Source organism: Manis pentadactyla, chromosome 10 (assembly GCF_030020395.1).
Source record: "Manis pentadactyla isolate mManPen7 chromosome 10, mManPen7.hap1, whole genome shotgun sequence".
Taxonomy (NCBI): Eukaryota; Metazoa; Chordata; class Mammalia; order Pholidota; family Manidae; genus Manis; species Manis pentadactyla.
The window spans coordinates 38,713,561-38,731,018 of NC_080028.1; the positions used below are offsets into that span (position 1 = coordinate 38,713,561).

At 37.8% G+C, this 17,458-nt stretch overlaps 1 protein-coding gene and 1 pseudogene across 1 annotated transcript; one reads left to right on the forward strand and one right to left on the reverse strand.

Moving 5' to 3' along the window:
- Positions 1-2,178: 2,178 nt before the first annotated feature.
- Positions 2,179-15,969, reverse strand: GTSF1 (gametocyte specific factor 1). Its single transcript, XM_036915057.2, has 9 exons — positions 15,889-15,969; positions 13,899-13,943; positions 10,029-10,129; positions 8,039-8,165; positions 7,483-7,566; positions 6,971-7,034; positions 5,835-5,929; positions 4,874-4,910; positions 2,179-2,907 (listed from the first exon to the last, which is right to left on the reverse strand). The coding sequence occupies exons 2-8, from the start codon at positions 13,912-13,914 to the stop codon at positions 4,894-4,896; spliced, it is 504 nt and encodes a 167-aa protein (XP_036770952.1). The 5' UTR covers positions 13,915-13,943; positions 15,889-15,969; the 3' UTR covers positions 2,179-2,907; positions 4,874-4,893.
- Positions 10,850-10,951, forward strand: LOC118927314 (small nucleolar RNA U3; annotated as a pseudogene).
- Positions 15,970-17,458: the final 1,489 nt, after the last annotated feature.

The window sequence follows — 17,458 nt, forward strand, 5'->3', positions numbered from 1 at the left end:
ACCTAGGGTACTGTTCTTAGTTATAAATGATCTTAGATTTCACATTTGTCTCACCAGTTACCAAGATTTTATAAATTATTTGAGTTGGACCAGGCAGTGGAATTGCTGTGTAAAGGGCAAATGCTCTGTTCGTACTCAGGTCTGCATTTATCAGATCTTAGCATGGCTGGAACAGAAAGTCAGCTGAGACTGTTGGTATGAGGTCATAGGCAAATGTGTCTTCAATGGCCTCTGAAGAGGCCGTGACTGTGAAATAGGATGTAACTATATTCCAAACCTTAACAGTACCAGGAAAGCAGTGATCAAAAGAACGAATAGTCACTACGGTATTTTTCTCATGGAATTTAGGTAGTTTTCCTTATGCTACCCATTGAACTGATATAAAAAAACGAGTATTTTCTTAAAGCTCTCTTCCCAAGGCCAGTCCTCTATTGATCATTTAAAATATAGTATACAAATCACCTTGATTTTTATAACCTGCCTCTTTGAAAACGGTAATAAGTCTAATGTTACCTCCTTGATTTCTACCTACCTTGGAGCTTTACTATGAACTGTGACAAGCACAACTAAAGGACCCCAAGCATGCCAGTGTAGGTATATACATTTTGTCTAAGAGACTAACATAAGCAGCTACTGTTCTGCCTCACTAATGAAAGTGTAGTTCAGTGCATTATTTGAAATAAATTCAAATACTCTCCTTGTTTAGCTCAGGAGAGCCAAGCATCATTTATTACCTACATTTGTATTCTTGGTAGAACATCTGCAAATCACAATGGCACTTCTAGAACCCCTACAGAGAAAGGCAATCTCCCAAAAAGCAAATCTTCTCCTTGGGGGTACAGCAGGGAAGCCCTGGATAAGATCAAAATGCAGTATTCAAAGGCTCTCTGGGCTAGACTTTTGAAACACCTCTGCATTTAACCTTTAACTGAAATTAAGGTAGAATATTCAACTGTTTATCTTGTATTGTTCACATTCCAAAGGGAGGGTATCCTCTGAAAAAGAGGGTCTCAAAGATAAGCTTCTCTTCCAACTTTCTGTTAGTAGTTGAGTTAAATAGTTATTTTTTTGTTCTAGTTTTTTGAAATCTACAAAAACCTACAGTAAACTAAACCCAGACTAGTGAATCAGAGGCTTAGTAAAAAAATCCTGATCAGTCTCTCAGAGCTCCTGGACCAGACATATTGGCTGTTTTAATCAGCATGCTAAAGAAACAACTGGATTTTCAGTTTTGTGAGCCAACAAAATTAACACAGGCATCCTCCTATAGGGAATGCTACTCACACTCTGAAAGGGCAAATGTTTTGTGGTTAAGTTCTAGCTGTCAGAAAAGAGGTATCCTTCTAAAATAATAAGTTTTTCATTTGTTGTTCATGAATGATATGTTAGCCTGTCTTACCCTACCCTTTAGATATTTAACTATCTTTTATTTAATTCCTTTGTTGAGTTGTATTCAGGTAGCTAATTCTTTGCAATGAGACTCACACTCCTGCCTTGTTTTTCCTAAACTAAGTAGAAGTTCTGGGTTTTAAGTGTAGTATAAAGAGTTTTGTTCTGTCATCACCCAGACAAAATCAGAAGGGTTTTGTATTTTCCAAATATAAGACTATTTTAAAATAAAAGTTGTTGTGAGGTGTTGATTGACACACAAACATAAGTGACCAGAATTAGGGGCATAATAGGTTATTTTTTTCCCCTCCTTAATACAGCAACACCCTCTCCGGAAGAAATGGCCTAATTATTCACTTAAGATCACATAGCTGGAAGCAGAAGTACTACTGGAGTGGGGCTTATCTTGAACCTGTTTCTGGAGATTGGAACTAAATAAACAGCTCTGCTTCATTAGGAGAGAATCCTGTTTTGTGTAAAGCTCGTGGAAGGAGGCATTCCACAAGAGCCCACTCCCGCACAAACAATGCTAGAGACCATTTTTTGAATTATTTGTCAGTATGCTTCATCCAAGTCCCTATCTACACCAGATCCCAAATCCTTCCCCATGCCAGAGAACTTTAAAACCAAACCAAACCAACCAAACGAGAAAGAAAACAAAAATAATCCAAACAAACAAGAACTTGTCTGGGAAAGCTATGAAGTCTCCTTGTAAGGGCCAACAAAATGCAAGGCTAGCCAGAGCCTTGGCTGTTCAGAAATCTAACTTATTACACACACTTCCCAAGGTATTCAGCAGGGCCCTCACACCTTTAAGCTTTGAAGATTAATCAGATTTCACACACAGGTGGAAAGCCTCTCACTTCACATGTACATTGGTTCCTTCCTTCCATTCCAATCTTCACTCTACATAAGCCACACCTCGTTTCAGCCAGTACAGTTTCTAGCCGGAATGTGGCAGTGATAAAAAAAAGAAAGGAGACATACCCTAGGTTGGAAATATTAAGGGAGCAAGATGTCCTAAGATCTACACAATGGGAGTATTTTGCTATATAAATGCTATCAATATCTTGGGAGACACTGGATAGAAAAATGCACTGATCAGAGAAGGCCCATTCGTATAAATGCTAAAAGGGATTTGGTCCACGTGTATCAGAGAACACATATGCACATTTGCTTTTCCCAACCCAAGTATCTTGCCTGCTTTAACTGAATCCTTTAAGGTAATTTTAAATGATTATGTTTCATTAATGTGGAATGGGAAGTGATTTCTGATCTTGGGGCTGCAGGTACTTAACCAAATTGTTAAGTTATCTATCTCAATGGTTTATTTGAAACAGTTCTTGTAGGTATGAAGGTTCCTTCTTGCATAAAATGAGTGAGGACTCAAAGGGGGCAGAAAAAAAAGTACTTGTCAGTTTGAAAGTCAGGCAGTTTATCTTTCTACAATTAGATTAGGATGAAAATGAAGAACCCATTGGTAGCAGGACAAAGCAAGAGTCTTCTAGGGTCTGGCATCTACAAGGAAACAAGAAAATACAAAGTTGTTAGTTCCTTTCAAAGCAACCAACCACATATGACAACAGGCCACACAACTCTGCCCTTCTTAAAATCTCTTGGTTGGCTGGAGGAATCTGCTATTGCTAATGGCAGAAAACCAAGTACCTTCTGACCTTTAGCTCTTTAGTACCACTAAGCACACAGAAGCTTATTAATTGAATGAAAAACATTCTCAAACCAAGATCATTATGTGAACAGTTTGAGGAGGGAAAATCAGAATTGACTAGGCAATTGACTCCTCCAGACAACTATGGATTAATTCCAATTACCTTATGTTGATCTTTTTCTCTTATCAGATACTCTATACACTCATTAACTCAATATTTTTTGAGTTGTTACAATGTATATTAATATACAAAAATTAATATATGACCTGCTTTTGAGGCACAGTTAAGAGTAAACTTATTGATAAAAACACGAATGAGATAAAGCATATTAAGTGCACGGTTGAACAAACCCTTTTCATGTGCGTGCATTTAAGAAATTCTCCACCCACACTTAAGTTCCTTAAGGGAATAAATCATGTCTTCTACTTCATTTGTATCTTTCCAAAGAAGCTAGAGAGTTCTGCACCAGGCTGCCAGGCATTCAAAAAATGATGCTTTACTTTTATTAGAGGAGGAGGTCTGTGACTATTTAAGGATTCTTACATAGGATAACTTTTTTTTCCTGATTACTCAGGGATTACCCAGCAAAATAAAATTTTAGAGTATAGTGTTTAACAGCAAGAAGTTCCAAAGGAGAGAACTGTGTAGTCTTCAATGAGAGCAAAAGAAGCTTCTCCTAGGTTTTTACCTTGGAGTAGTCATTTTTACTAGGTAGCTGTTCACATTGTATGAGCACCAAGCATCTTGTTCAGTGTGTCAGAGAAGCTCACCCTTTATCCAGCTCTGTGTGTGCCTTCCTGACACACCTCAGTGCAGTTGTGTCTCTTTTTTTCTTCTGGAGCCAAATCCAATTTTCTGGCTTCCAGATATATTTAACAACTTGACATGAGAACCTACTGAGAAAAATGGCCAGTATCTAGAGGCAACTGATAAATATTATTGTCTGTAGCTAAGGGGTGTTTGCTTTTAGAATCTCTTTTCTGCTTCTCACCAGAAGAAACGTCATTGTTGGTACAAAATGAGCCCTAACTCACAGAAGATCCGTCTGTTTCGCTGTCCCGAGAAAGTGAATGGACTGGAAGGCAACAGGCCAATTACTCATTCATTCAGTGAATATTCACTGAGGGCCTACTATCTGCAAGACAGTGGGGGTATAATCCCATTCCCAGACTAATAGGATTCCTTTTGCCATCAGCATTGTGGCTGCGTAACTTTAGCCAAGACAGCATATGAAGCACCAAACTTGGCTCTGCTATAGGTATGTAGGGTAATTTTAAGGAAACGCTTCACCTGTGAGAAGTAAAAGATTTCGGTTTCTTCATATAAATTTTATGAGGTTTTGCTAAATCAGATATACAGAAAAGACCAACAGTGCAAGACTGAGAGACTCAAACTTGCAAGTGCTCATTAAAAAAGAATATGAATTTTTTGATGAGTGTTTAACTGTATTGCTCAGGGAGAGAATTGCAGAGCAGTGAAGCACAGTTGCCTGATTAATCTTAGTCCATTAAAGAGGCATGATAGATCTAGAATGAAACTTTGATATAAAAAAAGGGGAAAGGAAAAGGAAAAAGGCAATGTGTACTAACGTTAGGGAAAGCAACTTGGCATGTTAACGGAATTCTAATTTAACCAGTAAATGCCTATTCATTAGTGTGTAAAGCCATAACAGAGGCAAAATACTTAAAAAACACAGGCACACACAAAGCTTTAATTTGATACCATAATCTGAAAGAAAATTGGACCCAAATTGCTTTATGTCTAGTTAAATCTTGCTACCATCTGAAGAGAGAGTGAAATAAAACTGAAACACTTACTTGATGAGATAGATATTCAGTTACTGTGCATTTTCATCTATGGAGCAGAAATATTTCAAAATAAATACACCATGTCAATTGAAATTCATTCCATCCCTATTCTTACTATAAACTCAAATGACTTATTCCTAAGGCATACTGAATTACAATATAAAAGTAGAAGAATTTAAAATTAGTGAGTGGATTCTACTCAAGAGCATGGGAAAAGAAAATAGTCCTTTGCCTCTCAAGCCTTTTGGCATATGATTTGGTGATCTCTTCTTTTGAAAATGTGAGTATCCAAAGGGAAATGTTTTAAAGGGAATCCTCTAGCCACCTAAAAATTCACTCAAACAGTAGCAAAGACTGAAGTCAAGGGAATCTTGGGGGGCAACATTAGGAAAAGAAAGTTTGTATTAAATAAAAATGACAGTATCTTGGGTTCCATATGTTCTGTATGTGGGAATCATACCACCACTGGGGTGGTATATGAATCTTCTACCTGTTTACTCAGCATGGTCTCTGATGTCTGGGGAAGACGTCTGAATACCATTCTGATGCTGGTTCTTATGACTTATGACTTTCATTTTCTTTCTACCCATTTATTTTTAAGCCCCACAATCCAATTTCTAATACCAATTCCCTATTGGTATTATGCCTTGGAAGTCAGGCACGACCTCCTCCTAGCCATACTGGTCCCCAAATGTGCCCATGGTATTTGATATTAGTGCTCACCATAACCTGAAACTATTCTTTTGGCTTCTGTGATCTTGTGCTTCCCTGTTCATAATTTTCTGTTACTAAGCAGGGCCAGGACTAGGTGAAGTGAGTGGGGTGTTTTGGGTTCAAAATTTAAGGATGGATTCACTCTCAGGATCATGTGAATGCAAGGGTTCAGACCAAACAAGTCTTCGAATAATCAAGACCAACTTCAGTTAGCACAGTGAAAAGAGTAAAAGCATTTTGCCTCTATTTCACTTACTGTTTTTCCATGGCAGAACATATGGCAGAGACTTGGGAATGCGCATGCCCGAAGCCAGGTTACTCTTGTGTTCCATAACTACGTTGCTTGCAGGGCTGCAACAAGATGAATTTGACTATGCCAGCATATTTATATTCATCAGGCAGGCACACAGAAGACAATCAAACTGTGTTTTTCATAATTTGGGAGAAAACAACTACCTACATTTTGAAATGTAAATACATTCCCATCAAAACATTCTTGCAATTAGAATGATTACCACTTCTCTGGAAAGCTCACTGTTCTGTGCAGGCATTAAAATGGGTCTAACCATTTTCATTTTCCAGAAATTGAGATAAACAGCAATGCCATCTACTGTTCAATTATATGACAGGCTCATCAACTCACTCAGTAAATATAAGAGATAAAATGCCAAGACAACCAAACCAAAGGCAAAAGATTTCACAGAACTGAGGCAGAATTAAAATCGTACCAGTGGAATTCATCTTTAAATTTTTCTTAGTGCACACAAAAAATATGGTACACTACAATTACTAACTGTCCTCAGGAGCTAAGAAATAAAAACTGAAAAGCATTCTATTTGGTGAAAAAAAATAAAGCCTCGCATTTCATTCCTTCAGTTTCCAATGCAGAAATACTCTCATGTGGGTTGGAAACTTGATCTTCTAAGGTCTAAAGATCAAGTAGTACTGACAAATTTTACAGGTTTAACTTAGAATCAAAATTAGTGGGAAGAGATACATTTTCTTCCCTACCCAACAGGTACTCTCAAGCTCAAATCAAGGAATTTAAAGATTATTTTTTCCTTAGACACCAGTTACCTAGAAACTGATCCACATGGTATAGCTGGAGAATTTTTCCCAAGTATTGAAATAATGTGAACCTAGCAAAAACCTAACAAATACATAAGAATGTCTGGTGCCACTGTCTTCTTTGCTAGACTATAAAGCTAGTATTTTTGTGTTTACACAGTTTTATGAATCAAGGAATAAATAAGGGGAAAAAATCCACCAGAACAATATCTAGACTAAGTTGCCACCAAGAAACGTCATCAAAGAAAGAAGTCAATTCATGCTTTGGTGGCTTCTTTTAGTAATGGAGCAGTTTGATTTTGGGACTGAGACTATTTTATTTACCTGTTGTTGCCACAGTAGTTGGGTGTGCCCCAGACAAATGGGGTGCTGGTCTGTTCCCACAAATCTGCCAAAGGAAGCAAAACACAGTTTGTGATACTACCAGGTGTGACACCAGTTCATCCTAGTTGAATTTGTAGGATGCAAAACAATATACCTAAGTTCAGAGAAACAAGTAAAAATTGATCAAGTACCCTGCCTAAGTGACACAGTAGCAGGAATTTAACTGAAGGACATAAACACAAGCAACATAAATAATAATAAACGTGCCTAGTAACAACCAAGCACAGATGGTACAACACAATTTATGGGAAAAAGCAGATGTAAAGAAGTGCTTTTTCCAATCAAGAGGGATGGGCTGGTTCCACGTGTCTGCACAGAGATATAAATGTGCTCATTTTGGCGTCCAATAAAAATAATAAGGCATTCAGGAACACCATGGTATGTTCATAAAAAAGGAAAATCTTCCTTCTGTCTAAAGCAAATGGCTTAAAAAAGATGAAGAGGCACTTCACCTTTATCCCAGTCTTCATCACAAGGAGGGCACTGCCATGTGCATTCAGCCTGAGTCTCTCGTCCAAGGTTCCTGGTTTGGTTGACTGAAACACAACAGAGATTCTGATTTAAGAAGGGGACACTGCCAAGTTATTGTGTTTAAAGGGATTTGTGGCTTAAAAGGTTAAATTTGTAGGATGCAAAACAATCATACAGGGTAGCCTAATGGGTCTTTGTTTCTGCAAAGTGGATGATATGAAAGTTAAACAGAGAGGACTTATCCCCTTGCTGACAGAAGAAAAGCAGAAACAAAGATGTTCACCATATTTATGGCAATAAATGGATTTTTATTTTTAGGTGAATTATTAGTAAAATGAATCTGGTTGTTGAGAACAGAAAGCAGTCTGACAAACACAACATGACAACCTTTTGCTGCTGACATAAAAATCTCAAAAGGCAGAAAAGTGTCATTTTTCTGAAATGATAAAAGCCAAAATCAAGGTGATAATGTAGCATAACACAAACGTGAAGGGGCTAACCTCTAGCACTGAAACATTCTGGCTAAGTTAGTCTTACCAACATCCTGCTCAATACAACTTTTATCATCACAGTTTGAGATATGATGACTGATTTCTGCCCGAGGAACCTGGTGGCGAGCATTGAAGGGACAAGTAGCCAATTTGTCTGCAACATCAGGATGATTCTGTGGAACAAAAATGAAGGGATCTGTTAGTTCTTCGGCTCTCTTAAAGTCCCCTGGGAGCTGCTCAGCCTTATTCTATAAATGACTCCCCTGTAGTCTCTCAATAAACTTGTGGCTTAACTATGATAGGTAATGGAAAATGAAGAGGGAATTATTTATCACTTAGACAGACCATACAGACATTACCTCAAAATCATCAAAATGTAAGCCTCTTTGTTAGGATTGTAGAGTGATAACATACATATTGAGTTTAAGGTGGCTCAGATGAAAGTGTACAGTGAATTTAGGATAGGGCATTTGAATCCTATCTTCTCCCTGTTGATTTCTCAGGGTCACAAGATTCAGGTGTCACAGTCTGTAATGGCTGAGCTCTCTGGGTGGATGTCTTTGAAAACTGATATTCTGGATGAATAGTAACACTAATACATGCTCAGTTTGCATTGCAGTCGTGCTTCTGCTATTGCAATACAATAGTGATGGAAAATAGCTATTGGAAGGGAACTGCAAACCAGTGGGTTTTCAGATTAACACAGAAATGCTTATTTAAAGTAATGATGCCTGAAATGAGGCGCTGAACAATTTGACGTTTATTTTAGCTCTCTCACTATGGAAAAGCCCAAATGATAAAAGTCCACTCTGTTGACCAAGTTCCATATTTTAAAACAAAAGAAGAAAACAAAACAAAGTGTTTAATGTCACTCAAATCCTATGGTAAACACACCAGCCATTAAGACATTTATTTATTAAGAGAAGGAAAAGATGTATCACAAATGATACTCTTAAAAGTAAAAAATAATGTGATGTGGGGAGAAGGTGGGAAAAAAAAATAGAGGATGGAAAAAATGGTGAGGGCAGTTTATTTCATGATTTTCCTAAGGGATATCAGGCATTCCAAGGCAAAGGCTTTGTGACCAGTGATTAAGAGCATTGGAAGAGGGAATTTATGACAATGTTTTTTTATTATTTGGCTTCATTTCCCAAACTCTATCCTTGGGACATGTTTAACAGCATAGGGGAGTAAGTTGTAGTGGTATCTGCTGGTCTGTATTGTCCAGGTTCAACTTTAAGGGATCCATGCTCTAAAGAATAAAAAGAGCTGGAGAAATAATCAACAATGGCATTACAATCATGTCTTCAGGACTGCAAGAGAAACATCCTTTAAAGGATGTGTTGTTAATGAATACATGAATTGTATGCAGTTTGGACTAAATACCATAACTGTTTTCCAAGCATAAATCCTGGCAGAACTTAGGCCTCTGTATCTGACATCTGTTTTCACACAATCCTCTCAAAGTACCTCAATTAAGATATCAGCATTAAAGTCGTTCACATCAGCTAAGTCTACAAAAGGGTGACCAGAGAAAAACTTGGATGAGTTGACTTTTTTTCCCCCAGAGATGTTTACTGCTGAAATTTGGAGAAAGAGTTATTTTTAGGAGTAATCTTTTTGTGGGATAACTTCTAGCTGTTCAATTTCTCTAAAATTTCTAAAAAAATCATAAGTGTATTAAAGCACTCAATCCTTATCAGGACAATGAATACATTATATTCACAAGGCAAGAGGGATGTCTCATTGCCACCAAAAATTAGTGTTTTCTCTGTTTTAAGAAGGGTGAGAAGACTCCAGAGAAGCTGTTTATAAAGGACACTTTGACACTAGTTAGAATATAAGAAAAAACGTACGCACCCAAGAAATAAATTCTTTTCTATAAATGTTGGTATTAATACAAAACTACATTCTTAAAACAATTCTGGCATTCAATTAGAACATTTATACTAAAATTACCTGAAATTTACAAAATTTGGCTTTTTAAAAGAACTCAGGAGGGCATTACAAGGAAAATTATGAAAATAATACTCTACCTTTCTGCACTTGATAAGATGATAAGGAAACCTGCAGGCCCTGATCTGGTGGTTTTTATCATAGGGGCATTGCAGTAGCTTTTCAGGGTCCAGGGAATCGACTGAAAGAAAGAATAATAGGGTAAGAATAAAGCTTAACAGGCCTTTGTAAAACTATCCAGGTAAATTGGATACTTCAACAGAATCTGTAATAATAGAACAAGATGGTCTAACAACAACTTTTAATTTTAAATAAAGGGTAACTAAACCTTTGAAAATGAAAATATAATTCTTCGGGAAGGTAAAATTTTATCATCAGCTCTTACTAAGACCAGCAAAATCAGCAGTCCTGGGATGGGGTCTTACTTCATATTTGGTTGTATATAAATACTGTTGTCTTTATTGTTGGTCATCCTTACTATAAAACAAGAAGTTAAATGAAAGGATGTCCTCTTTTCTTTTTCTAACAGTACATATTCGGGGTCATTCCCATTTCTAGCTAGTCCAACTAGAACTTCCCAACCAGTATGCTGATCAGAATGGATGGTGTGCCAATATATGGATGTGGGGTCCATGGCATGTGTACCCCCTGCCCCCACCAGTCCTGGGGCAAGTTAAGGGTAACCCCTTGGCCAGCATTCCTATTTATTAGTACGCCAAGACACAATAAAACTTGGTAAGCACTGCTCTGTATCAGTTATATGTTCTATGGAAGCTTGAGAAATATTGATAGATTTCTTTTTCATCTGTCTGCTTTAACTTAGAAAGTAGTTCCTAATCTTGGTTACTCTGTTACCTCTCAAATGAAACCAATACCTTTATCAAATAGCTGGTACCCTTACAAGACTATGCTTTCAGGAATCATTTCCATAGTTTGTTACTAGAGAAGTTTCTCTGCACGTGAATGACTACCTTCAGGCTTTACAAGATGCCCAGGCTGAGCCCCAGATTTTAACAAGCCTGATTAAGGAAGGGAAATTAAATGGTTAAGCACATTCTGAGTATATTATGATGACAAGAGGGAACCTAAGAAAATGCTGTTGCCATCACTGAAGGCAATGATAAAAGTGAAATAAGGTAAACAATTCACATTTGATAAGAACCTTATAAACCAGGCAACTGCTACGAAAATCAGAAGTCACTGGGGAATTGAAACACAGTTTCACTGGAAGAGTGGTAAATATGGAATAAATTGCTAACTATGATCATGATGCAAATGAGCCAGAAAGGTGATTTGAAGGACAGAATGAATAGGAAGGAAAAATCTTAGAGGACAGGCAGGCTTATTATGTCAACTAGGCTCATCCTGACCAGCAATCTTTGTACTTCTGAAGCTTCAGGACACCCATGGAGAGTTTTCAGGTGAAATTATTAGTTTCTCTTAATTTAATCCATTCCATCACTAGCAAATGTTAGGTCACATCAGCAGCTGACAGACTGGATGTACCTTGTGACATACACACTATACTGCCCATACACTGGCATGTATCAGAATTGATAATGATGGCTTTCCTACCATAATGCTTTACTTCCTGTTCTCTAACCTAGGTCAGCTCTAAATTGGTTTTCTAGATTCAAACAATTTTTATTTTTAATTGAAAGATTTTTAATATAAAATTTACCATCTTTTTCATTTCTAAGTGTATTTGTTCAGTAGTGCTAAGTAAATTCACACTCCTGTGCAATCCATCCAGAACTTTTTCATCTTGCAAAACTGAAACTCTATATCCATTAAACAACTCCCCATTCCCTCCTTGCCCCAGCCCCTGGCAAGCACTATTCTATTTTTTGTTTCCATGAATTTGATTATTCTAGATACTTCATGTAAGTGAAAACACAAGTAGTTGTCCTTTTGTGGCTCACTTATTTCACTTGGCATAATGTCAAGGTTCATCCATTTTGTTGCATGTGACAAGATTTCCTGTACCTATTTTGCTATTTGCCTTTTTTACTTAATACATCTTACATTTCTTTCTATGTCAGTATATGTAAGGACCACTTTATTGCTACATATGGATGCACCATAGATTCTTAATTAGTTCCCTTACTGATGGACATTTAGGCTGTTTCCAGTTTTCTTCTATTATATACAATGCTGTAACTAACTATCTAGTATATATTTCTTTGTGTACTGTGTATTTCTCTTGGGCTGATTTCTCAGTATTTCACTTGAGAGTGCTGCAATGAAGTACACATGCATTTGAAGTTGTAATAAATACTACCACACAGCTAGGCAAAAATTGTCTGAATTTCTGGGAATATAACTTAATTTGGAAAATGAAGTAGGCCCTGTGGACAAAGTCCCTCCAAAGGCATAGATTCAGATGTTCCTCAGACTTGGGTAGGGCCTAGAACCCATTGTGAGAAATGGAGGAAACTTCTTGGAAATAAGGAACTAGATATGAGAAAAGTATATGAGGTTGTACCTCATTAGCTAAGAGGTACAGCCCAAAGACAGAAGCTGGAGATCTTCAGGGATCTATCAGATTAAGGTTAGAATTTTAGGTCAATTTGGGAAAAAGGTAAAGTATATCCTAAAGTTGTGCTTCTCAAACTTTCACACGATCCCCAGGTGTTAATTCACTTGTGGACTGTGTTAAAATGCAAATTATGACTCACTAGGTCTGGGATGGGTCTAAGATTGTGCATAGTTCTAACATACTGCCAGGTGACATTTTTCTGAAAAAAGTAAAGAATGAGAGACATAAAGGGGGAAATGTTTTCTAATTTCACAGAGAGCAGTAAGCTTCCAAGAATATGTAAATATAAATAGATTTCATGGGAATTTCAGATTTAATTAGCATATTTTAAGAAAAATTAAAGGGGTGGGGCAGTGAGTCTAGACTCAGCTTTCTAGATCATTGATTTTCAAAATGTGGTCCTCAGATCAGCAGCAGAACACGATAGAGATGCAAATTATTGGGCCCCAGACCTTCAGAATGAGAAATTCTGGGGGTGTGGCCCAGTAACCTGTTTTAACAAGTCCCCCAGGTGATTTTACTGCATTCTAAGTTTGAGAAATTTGTGGATTTTTAATAAATACCATTTCCATGTAGTTTCTATATATTGGTGATGAAGATTCTTTGGATTTTTCCTTGAAGGTAGATGGGACTAAAATATCCTTTAGTTGGAACTTAAAAAGAAATTCTGAATAAGACAGCAAAGTAGGAAACAAAGTAGGTCCTTTTGCCAAATCTTATCTACTCACTGACTCAGATGTTTCTCAAATTGGTCAGATACCACAGTGCCTTGTGTTATCAAGTAGGGAACTACATAAAAACAACATTTAAGCCTCTGGTTCTGATCTGTCCTTAACTGACAATGTAACCTTGGGCAAATCAATGTGGGTTCTATTTTCTCAGCTGTAAAATTTGAGTGTTAAATGAAATGGTTTCAGGTTTCTTTCAGCTCTACACCTATATAATCCTAGATGCTGGCTCCCTTTTGATTTCTAAGAGACCATCTAAGGAATCTCAATCACTTGAGAAATAAGAATCCTCCTCAGAATTTCTGTAATCCTAAAAACAATGTAAAATAACATTATATATATTATACTATATTATCTCTCCAAATGGAAAGAAGACAGAGGTTACTACTGCTTTGTTATTAACAGGAGAAACTGAAGACCTGAGGAATTAAAATGCTTCATTTAATAAAAATATAATTTAACACAGGTGTCCCAACTGCAGCCTTTTCAAAACTCCACGACTTCTCATACCTCTTTATTTAATTTCAAGTGTCTTATTTAAAATTTGGGCACTTCTCTATATTACTACCAAACAGATCTTTTCTCCTCAGCAGTTTAGGGAGAATGTGAATCTTTCCCAATATACTAGAAGTCTTCTCAGCCATAAAACTATAATTTCTTTTCTAAAAGCAACAAGTACATACCGTAAGTTCCTTCCATGTTGGAAATGAAGGAGTTGAATCCAGGTGCTGAGAAAAAAGAAAAAGCAGTGGTTCAGGGACTGAGAAATGAAATGTACCAAAAGGTAGTTCTAAGTAACAGAGTTAAACTGGAACTGAAGCTACCCAAGCTCAGTGTAAGAAACCCTTAGCACCCACTGTCCCCCAATATTTTCACCTTTAAAGCATTCTTTACTACTTTGAAGCATTTTTAACATCATTGACTAATTCACACTCTTTCGGAATAAATGGTAGGGCTCACAAATAGTTAAAAACAAAACAAATAAGACTACTAATTAATACTGTATTCAGGTGATAAGATGTCAATCTTTTTTAAGTGCCATTACAATAGTCTGTTACTGTTTAACCATCTGTTAGGATTTGATGCTATTTAATATTAGAGGGGGCAAATCAAGAGCATAAGAATACTGTTATTTAAACTTCAGGAGAAACTAGGAGTAGGGTACTATTTTAAAGCTCTCAAATTCTTAAAACTACATCCCAAGTCTTGCTCTTCCCTGAGACCTGGGAATGCTGGAAGCCTGTGTCAGACAATATATATTTTACCATCCAATATGCATGGAGACATTCTAGTTTATTATTTCTATGACTTTTCTTAAATATGATGAAGTGTCACACTTCAGTGATGCTTCACCTCCCCACTCCTATCTATTTCTTATGCTAAAATGGATACATTAGTTTAAATAACCAAGTCTCTCTAGTTAATACTCGTTCCCTCATGCAGGGAGGGAAAACTGAATGTTAGGGCTTTAGAACTGTCCATTTTATGGATAGCACAGTAACAAAAGAACAAGTCTGTAACAAATGTGGGAGATTAAAATATAATAAATGGTTTTGTAGCTTGAATCTTCTAGTGGAGATCCCCCCCACTACTGAGCACAGTGATTTCTGGGGAAAAAACTAAATTTATATAAAACCATCCCCACAGGAAACTTCTGAAAATTGGCTAGATTTACAACTATTGTCTCTAGAGCAAGCTCTCCTTTGGCCCCTCATGTAATTCCCACCTGTTCTCCCCATTCTATGACATAAGCAGCCTTGGAACCTCTGATATGAAATACAAGTGATTACCTGGAACTCAATAGTTCAGTAATTTGCTGCAGAGCCCATTTGTTAATGTCCTAAAAATATTTTTCATGTCTCGATTAAGAAATTCTGACCTTCCTTTTGGTGTGTTTTACTTATAGCTATACTTTTTTTTTTTTTTTTAATAATTATTTTTTATTGAAGGGTAGTTGACGCACAGTATTACATTACATTAGTTTCAAGTGTACAACACAGTGGTAGAACATTTATATACATAATTCTAGGTTCCAGTATAGCTATACTTTTTCAATAAAAATAAAAGGTTTGGAAGGAAGAACCAAGTGTTATGTTCCTTGATTTTAAGGCATTTAAAAGAGTAGTCAGCACCATATTCAGCACCGTGTAGGAAGCCAGTCTGCCCTTTGGGGGCAAAAAGACTAAGCACAGTAGATGAAAGGCAGTGGAGCCACAGCCTCATCATTTGGTCGTGCCCATTTAATATCTTCTGCATCAAACTGTTAACAGGTGATTACCTTTTCCCTAGTACTAGGCTGTAGTGAACTATAGGGAACAGTCAAGTTTCGGGGCTGCATGCGGTCTTACGAAATTGGTTAAACTCTTTAACAGAGCTGGATAAAACAATCGTTTTTCTTCCTTTAAACAAAACAAGAGTACATTTAAGCAACGGGACTAAACAGTAGGTGGGTTATGGTGGATAATTTAAAAGAACGTAGATAGAGGAGCCAGGAGGCCCTTGAGGAGGCAGGGCGGTGGCAGAACCGACGGCAGCCGAAACCGGGCTGCTGGGAACCCGCGAGGCCAAAGGCTATGGGCGGAAAAGGGCAGACACTGGAGGATGAAGGCTTCCCGGGACATTAAAGGTGAGTAGTTTGAGGGCTCCAAGCCAGGGCCCAGACGCCTTTCCTACCTCTTGTGTGACACGCTCTCCCACAGGCCGCCCCTCCTCATCCGCGCCCCAGCAACGCTCACTTCCGGCCCCTGACGTTAGGCGTGGGCCCCCACTTCCTGTGACGGCACTCCGGAGGGAATGGGGGCGGGCGGCTCAGCCTGGGCTCTCTGGGCCGCATCCTTCTCAGGCCCGCAAAATGGCGGCCGCCTTGCGTGGGTGGGATTGCGCAGCCTTCCCTGGCTTTACTGCGGCCATCCTACGAAACAACGAACGCATGGAAACGGGCACTTGGGGAGGGAATAGGGCTGGTTAGAGGTGGGAGGCTGCCTGGAGAGGAGCCTTGTTTGTGGAAATTGTCCGGATAGAAGTGTAATTTAGACCTTGAGAGGAGGGAAGAAGAAAATTGTAAAGGAGATAAGCAGGCAGAACAGCCAAAAAAAAAAAAATTAAGGCAAGCATCTAGTTTTTGTTTAGCACTCATTGTAGAATGTGAAAATTCAAAAGCCAATAATAGTATCTGAGAATGTTGGTAGACTGAATGCCCTAGTCAGGTTAAAGGGAGTTTTAGTGTTGAGAGCTCAACGAAAGAGTTGGAGAAGTAAAGAGGGTCAGAAAGTTGTAACTTCATAGTGGAAACCCCAGCATACATTGTGAGCCTTTGTTCTGGTATCTGATACCAAAAAAAGTAAAATAAAATAGTTCTTGTCCTTCAGGTGCTTAGGAGAACAGGCCCCCAGAGAGAATGAAAGGTTAAATGACCGTATAACAGATGCTAAAAAGGTGGCAGAGACTGTAAATTCGTATTAGGAATAAATCAGTGGGGCTCCAAGTTACCTGGGAAGGCTTTATGGAGAAAGGGAACTTGTGGTCTTTGAAGGCTGGACAGGAAACAAGGAAGATATTGACGTTACAGGTAGTTATGGTGATACTGTTTTTCAAAATCAAGAAGTAAAAATGCAATATGACCATTTTTTGTACCATCCAAGGTGTAGGAGGCTGCCTGGGAGATCAGTCTGGGTGATGAAATATTGGGATGTTTGGAACATTGGGATGTTTAGTGGTTTATAGAACCTAAATGTGACTTAGACCAACCTATCATGACAGCAAAAACTGAGTATGGCCTTAGTGAAAAGGATTATGGCTGTGGGACATTTTATTTATATGTGAATAACTTGTAATTTTTGTGAATGAATTGTTATTTTTTAAATTATCAGCCTTTGGACTGAAGACAGTGTTTCACAGTCTTTGGTTCATATTAAGATCCTAAAAAGAACTGTTGATATGAGCTTGCCGAAGCCATTGTTTTAGGCTCATGGCTCTATAATCTTGTCTGTACATTAGAATCATCTGGGGAGCTTTAAAGCTACACTGTTCCAAGTTCCCATCCCAGACCAGTTAATCAGAAAGGGCTGGGTGAAGTTATTTTTAAAAAGCTACCAAGATGATTCTAATGTGCACTTAGCATTGAGAACCACTGACCTAGGCACTGTTTGGAATTTACAAAAGCTATTCTTTCACCTGGGTGGCCTGGATGATTCCTGTGGAGGAGCAAGCTGTTAAAGTGCTTCTTGAAAAATAATTGCTAAAA

Excerpts from the sequence above, each read along its gene's own strand:
- GTSF1 (XM_036915057.2), bottom strand. Across the intron at positions 8,166-10,028 it reads ATCTTATCAAGTGCAGAAAG|AATCATCCTGATGTTGCAGA; the intron begins GTAGAGTATTAT and ends TTTGTTCCACAG. Across the intron at positions 5,930-6,970 it reads AACTACTGTGGCAACAACAG|CCCTGCAAGCAACGTAGTTA; the intron begins GTAAATAAAATA and ends ATCTTGTTGCAG.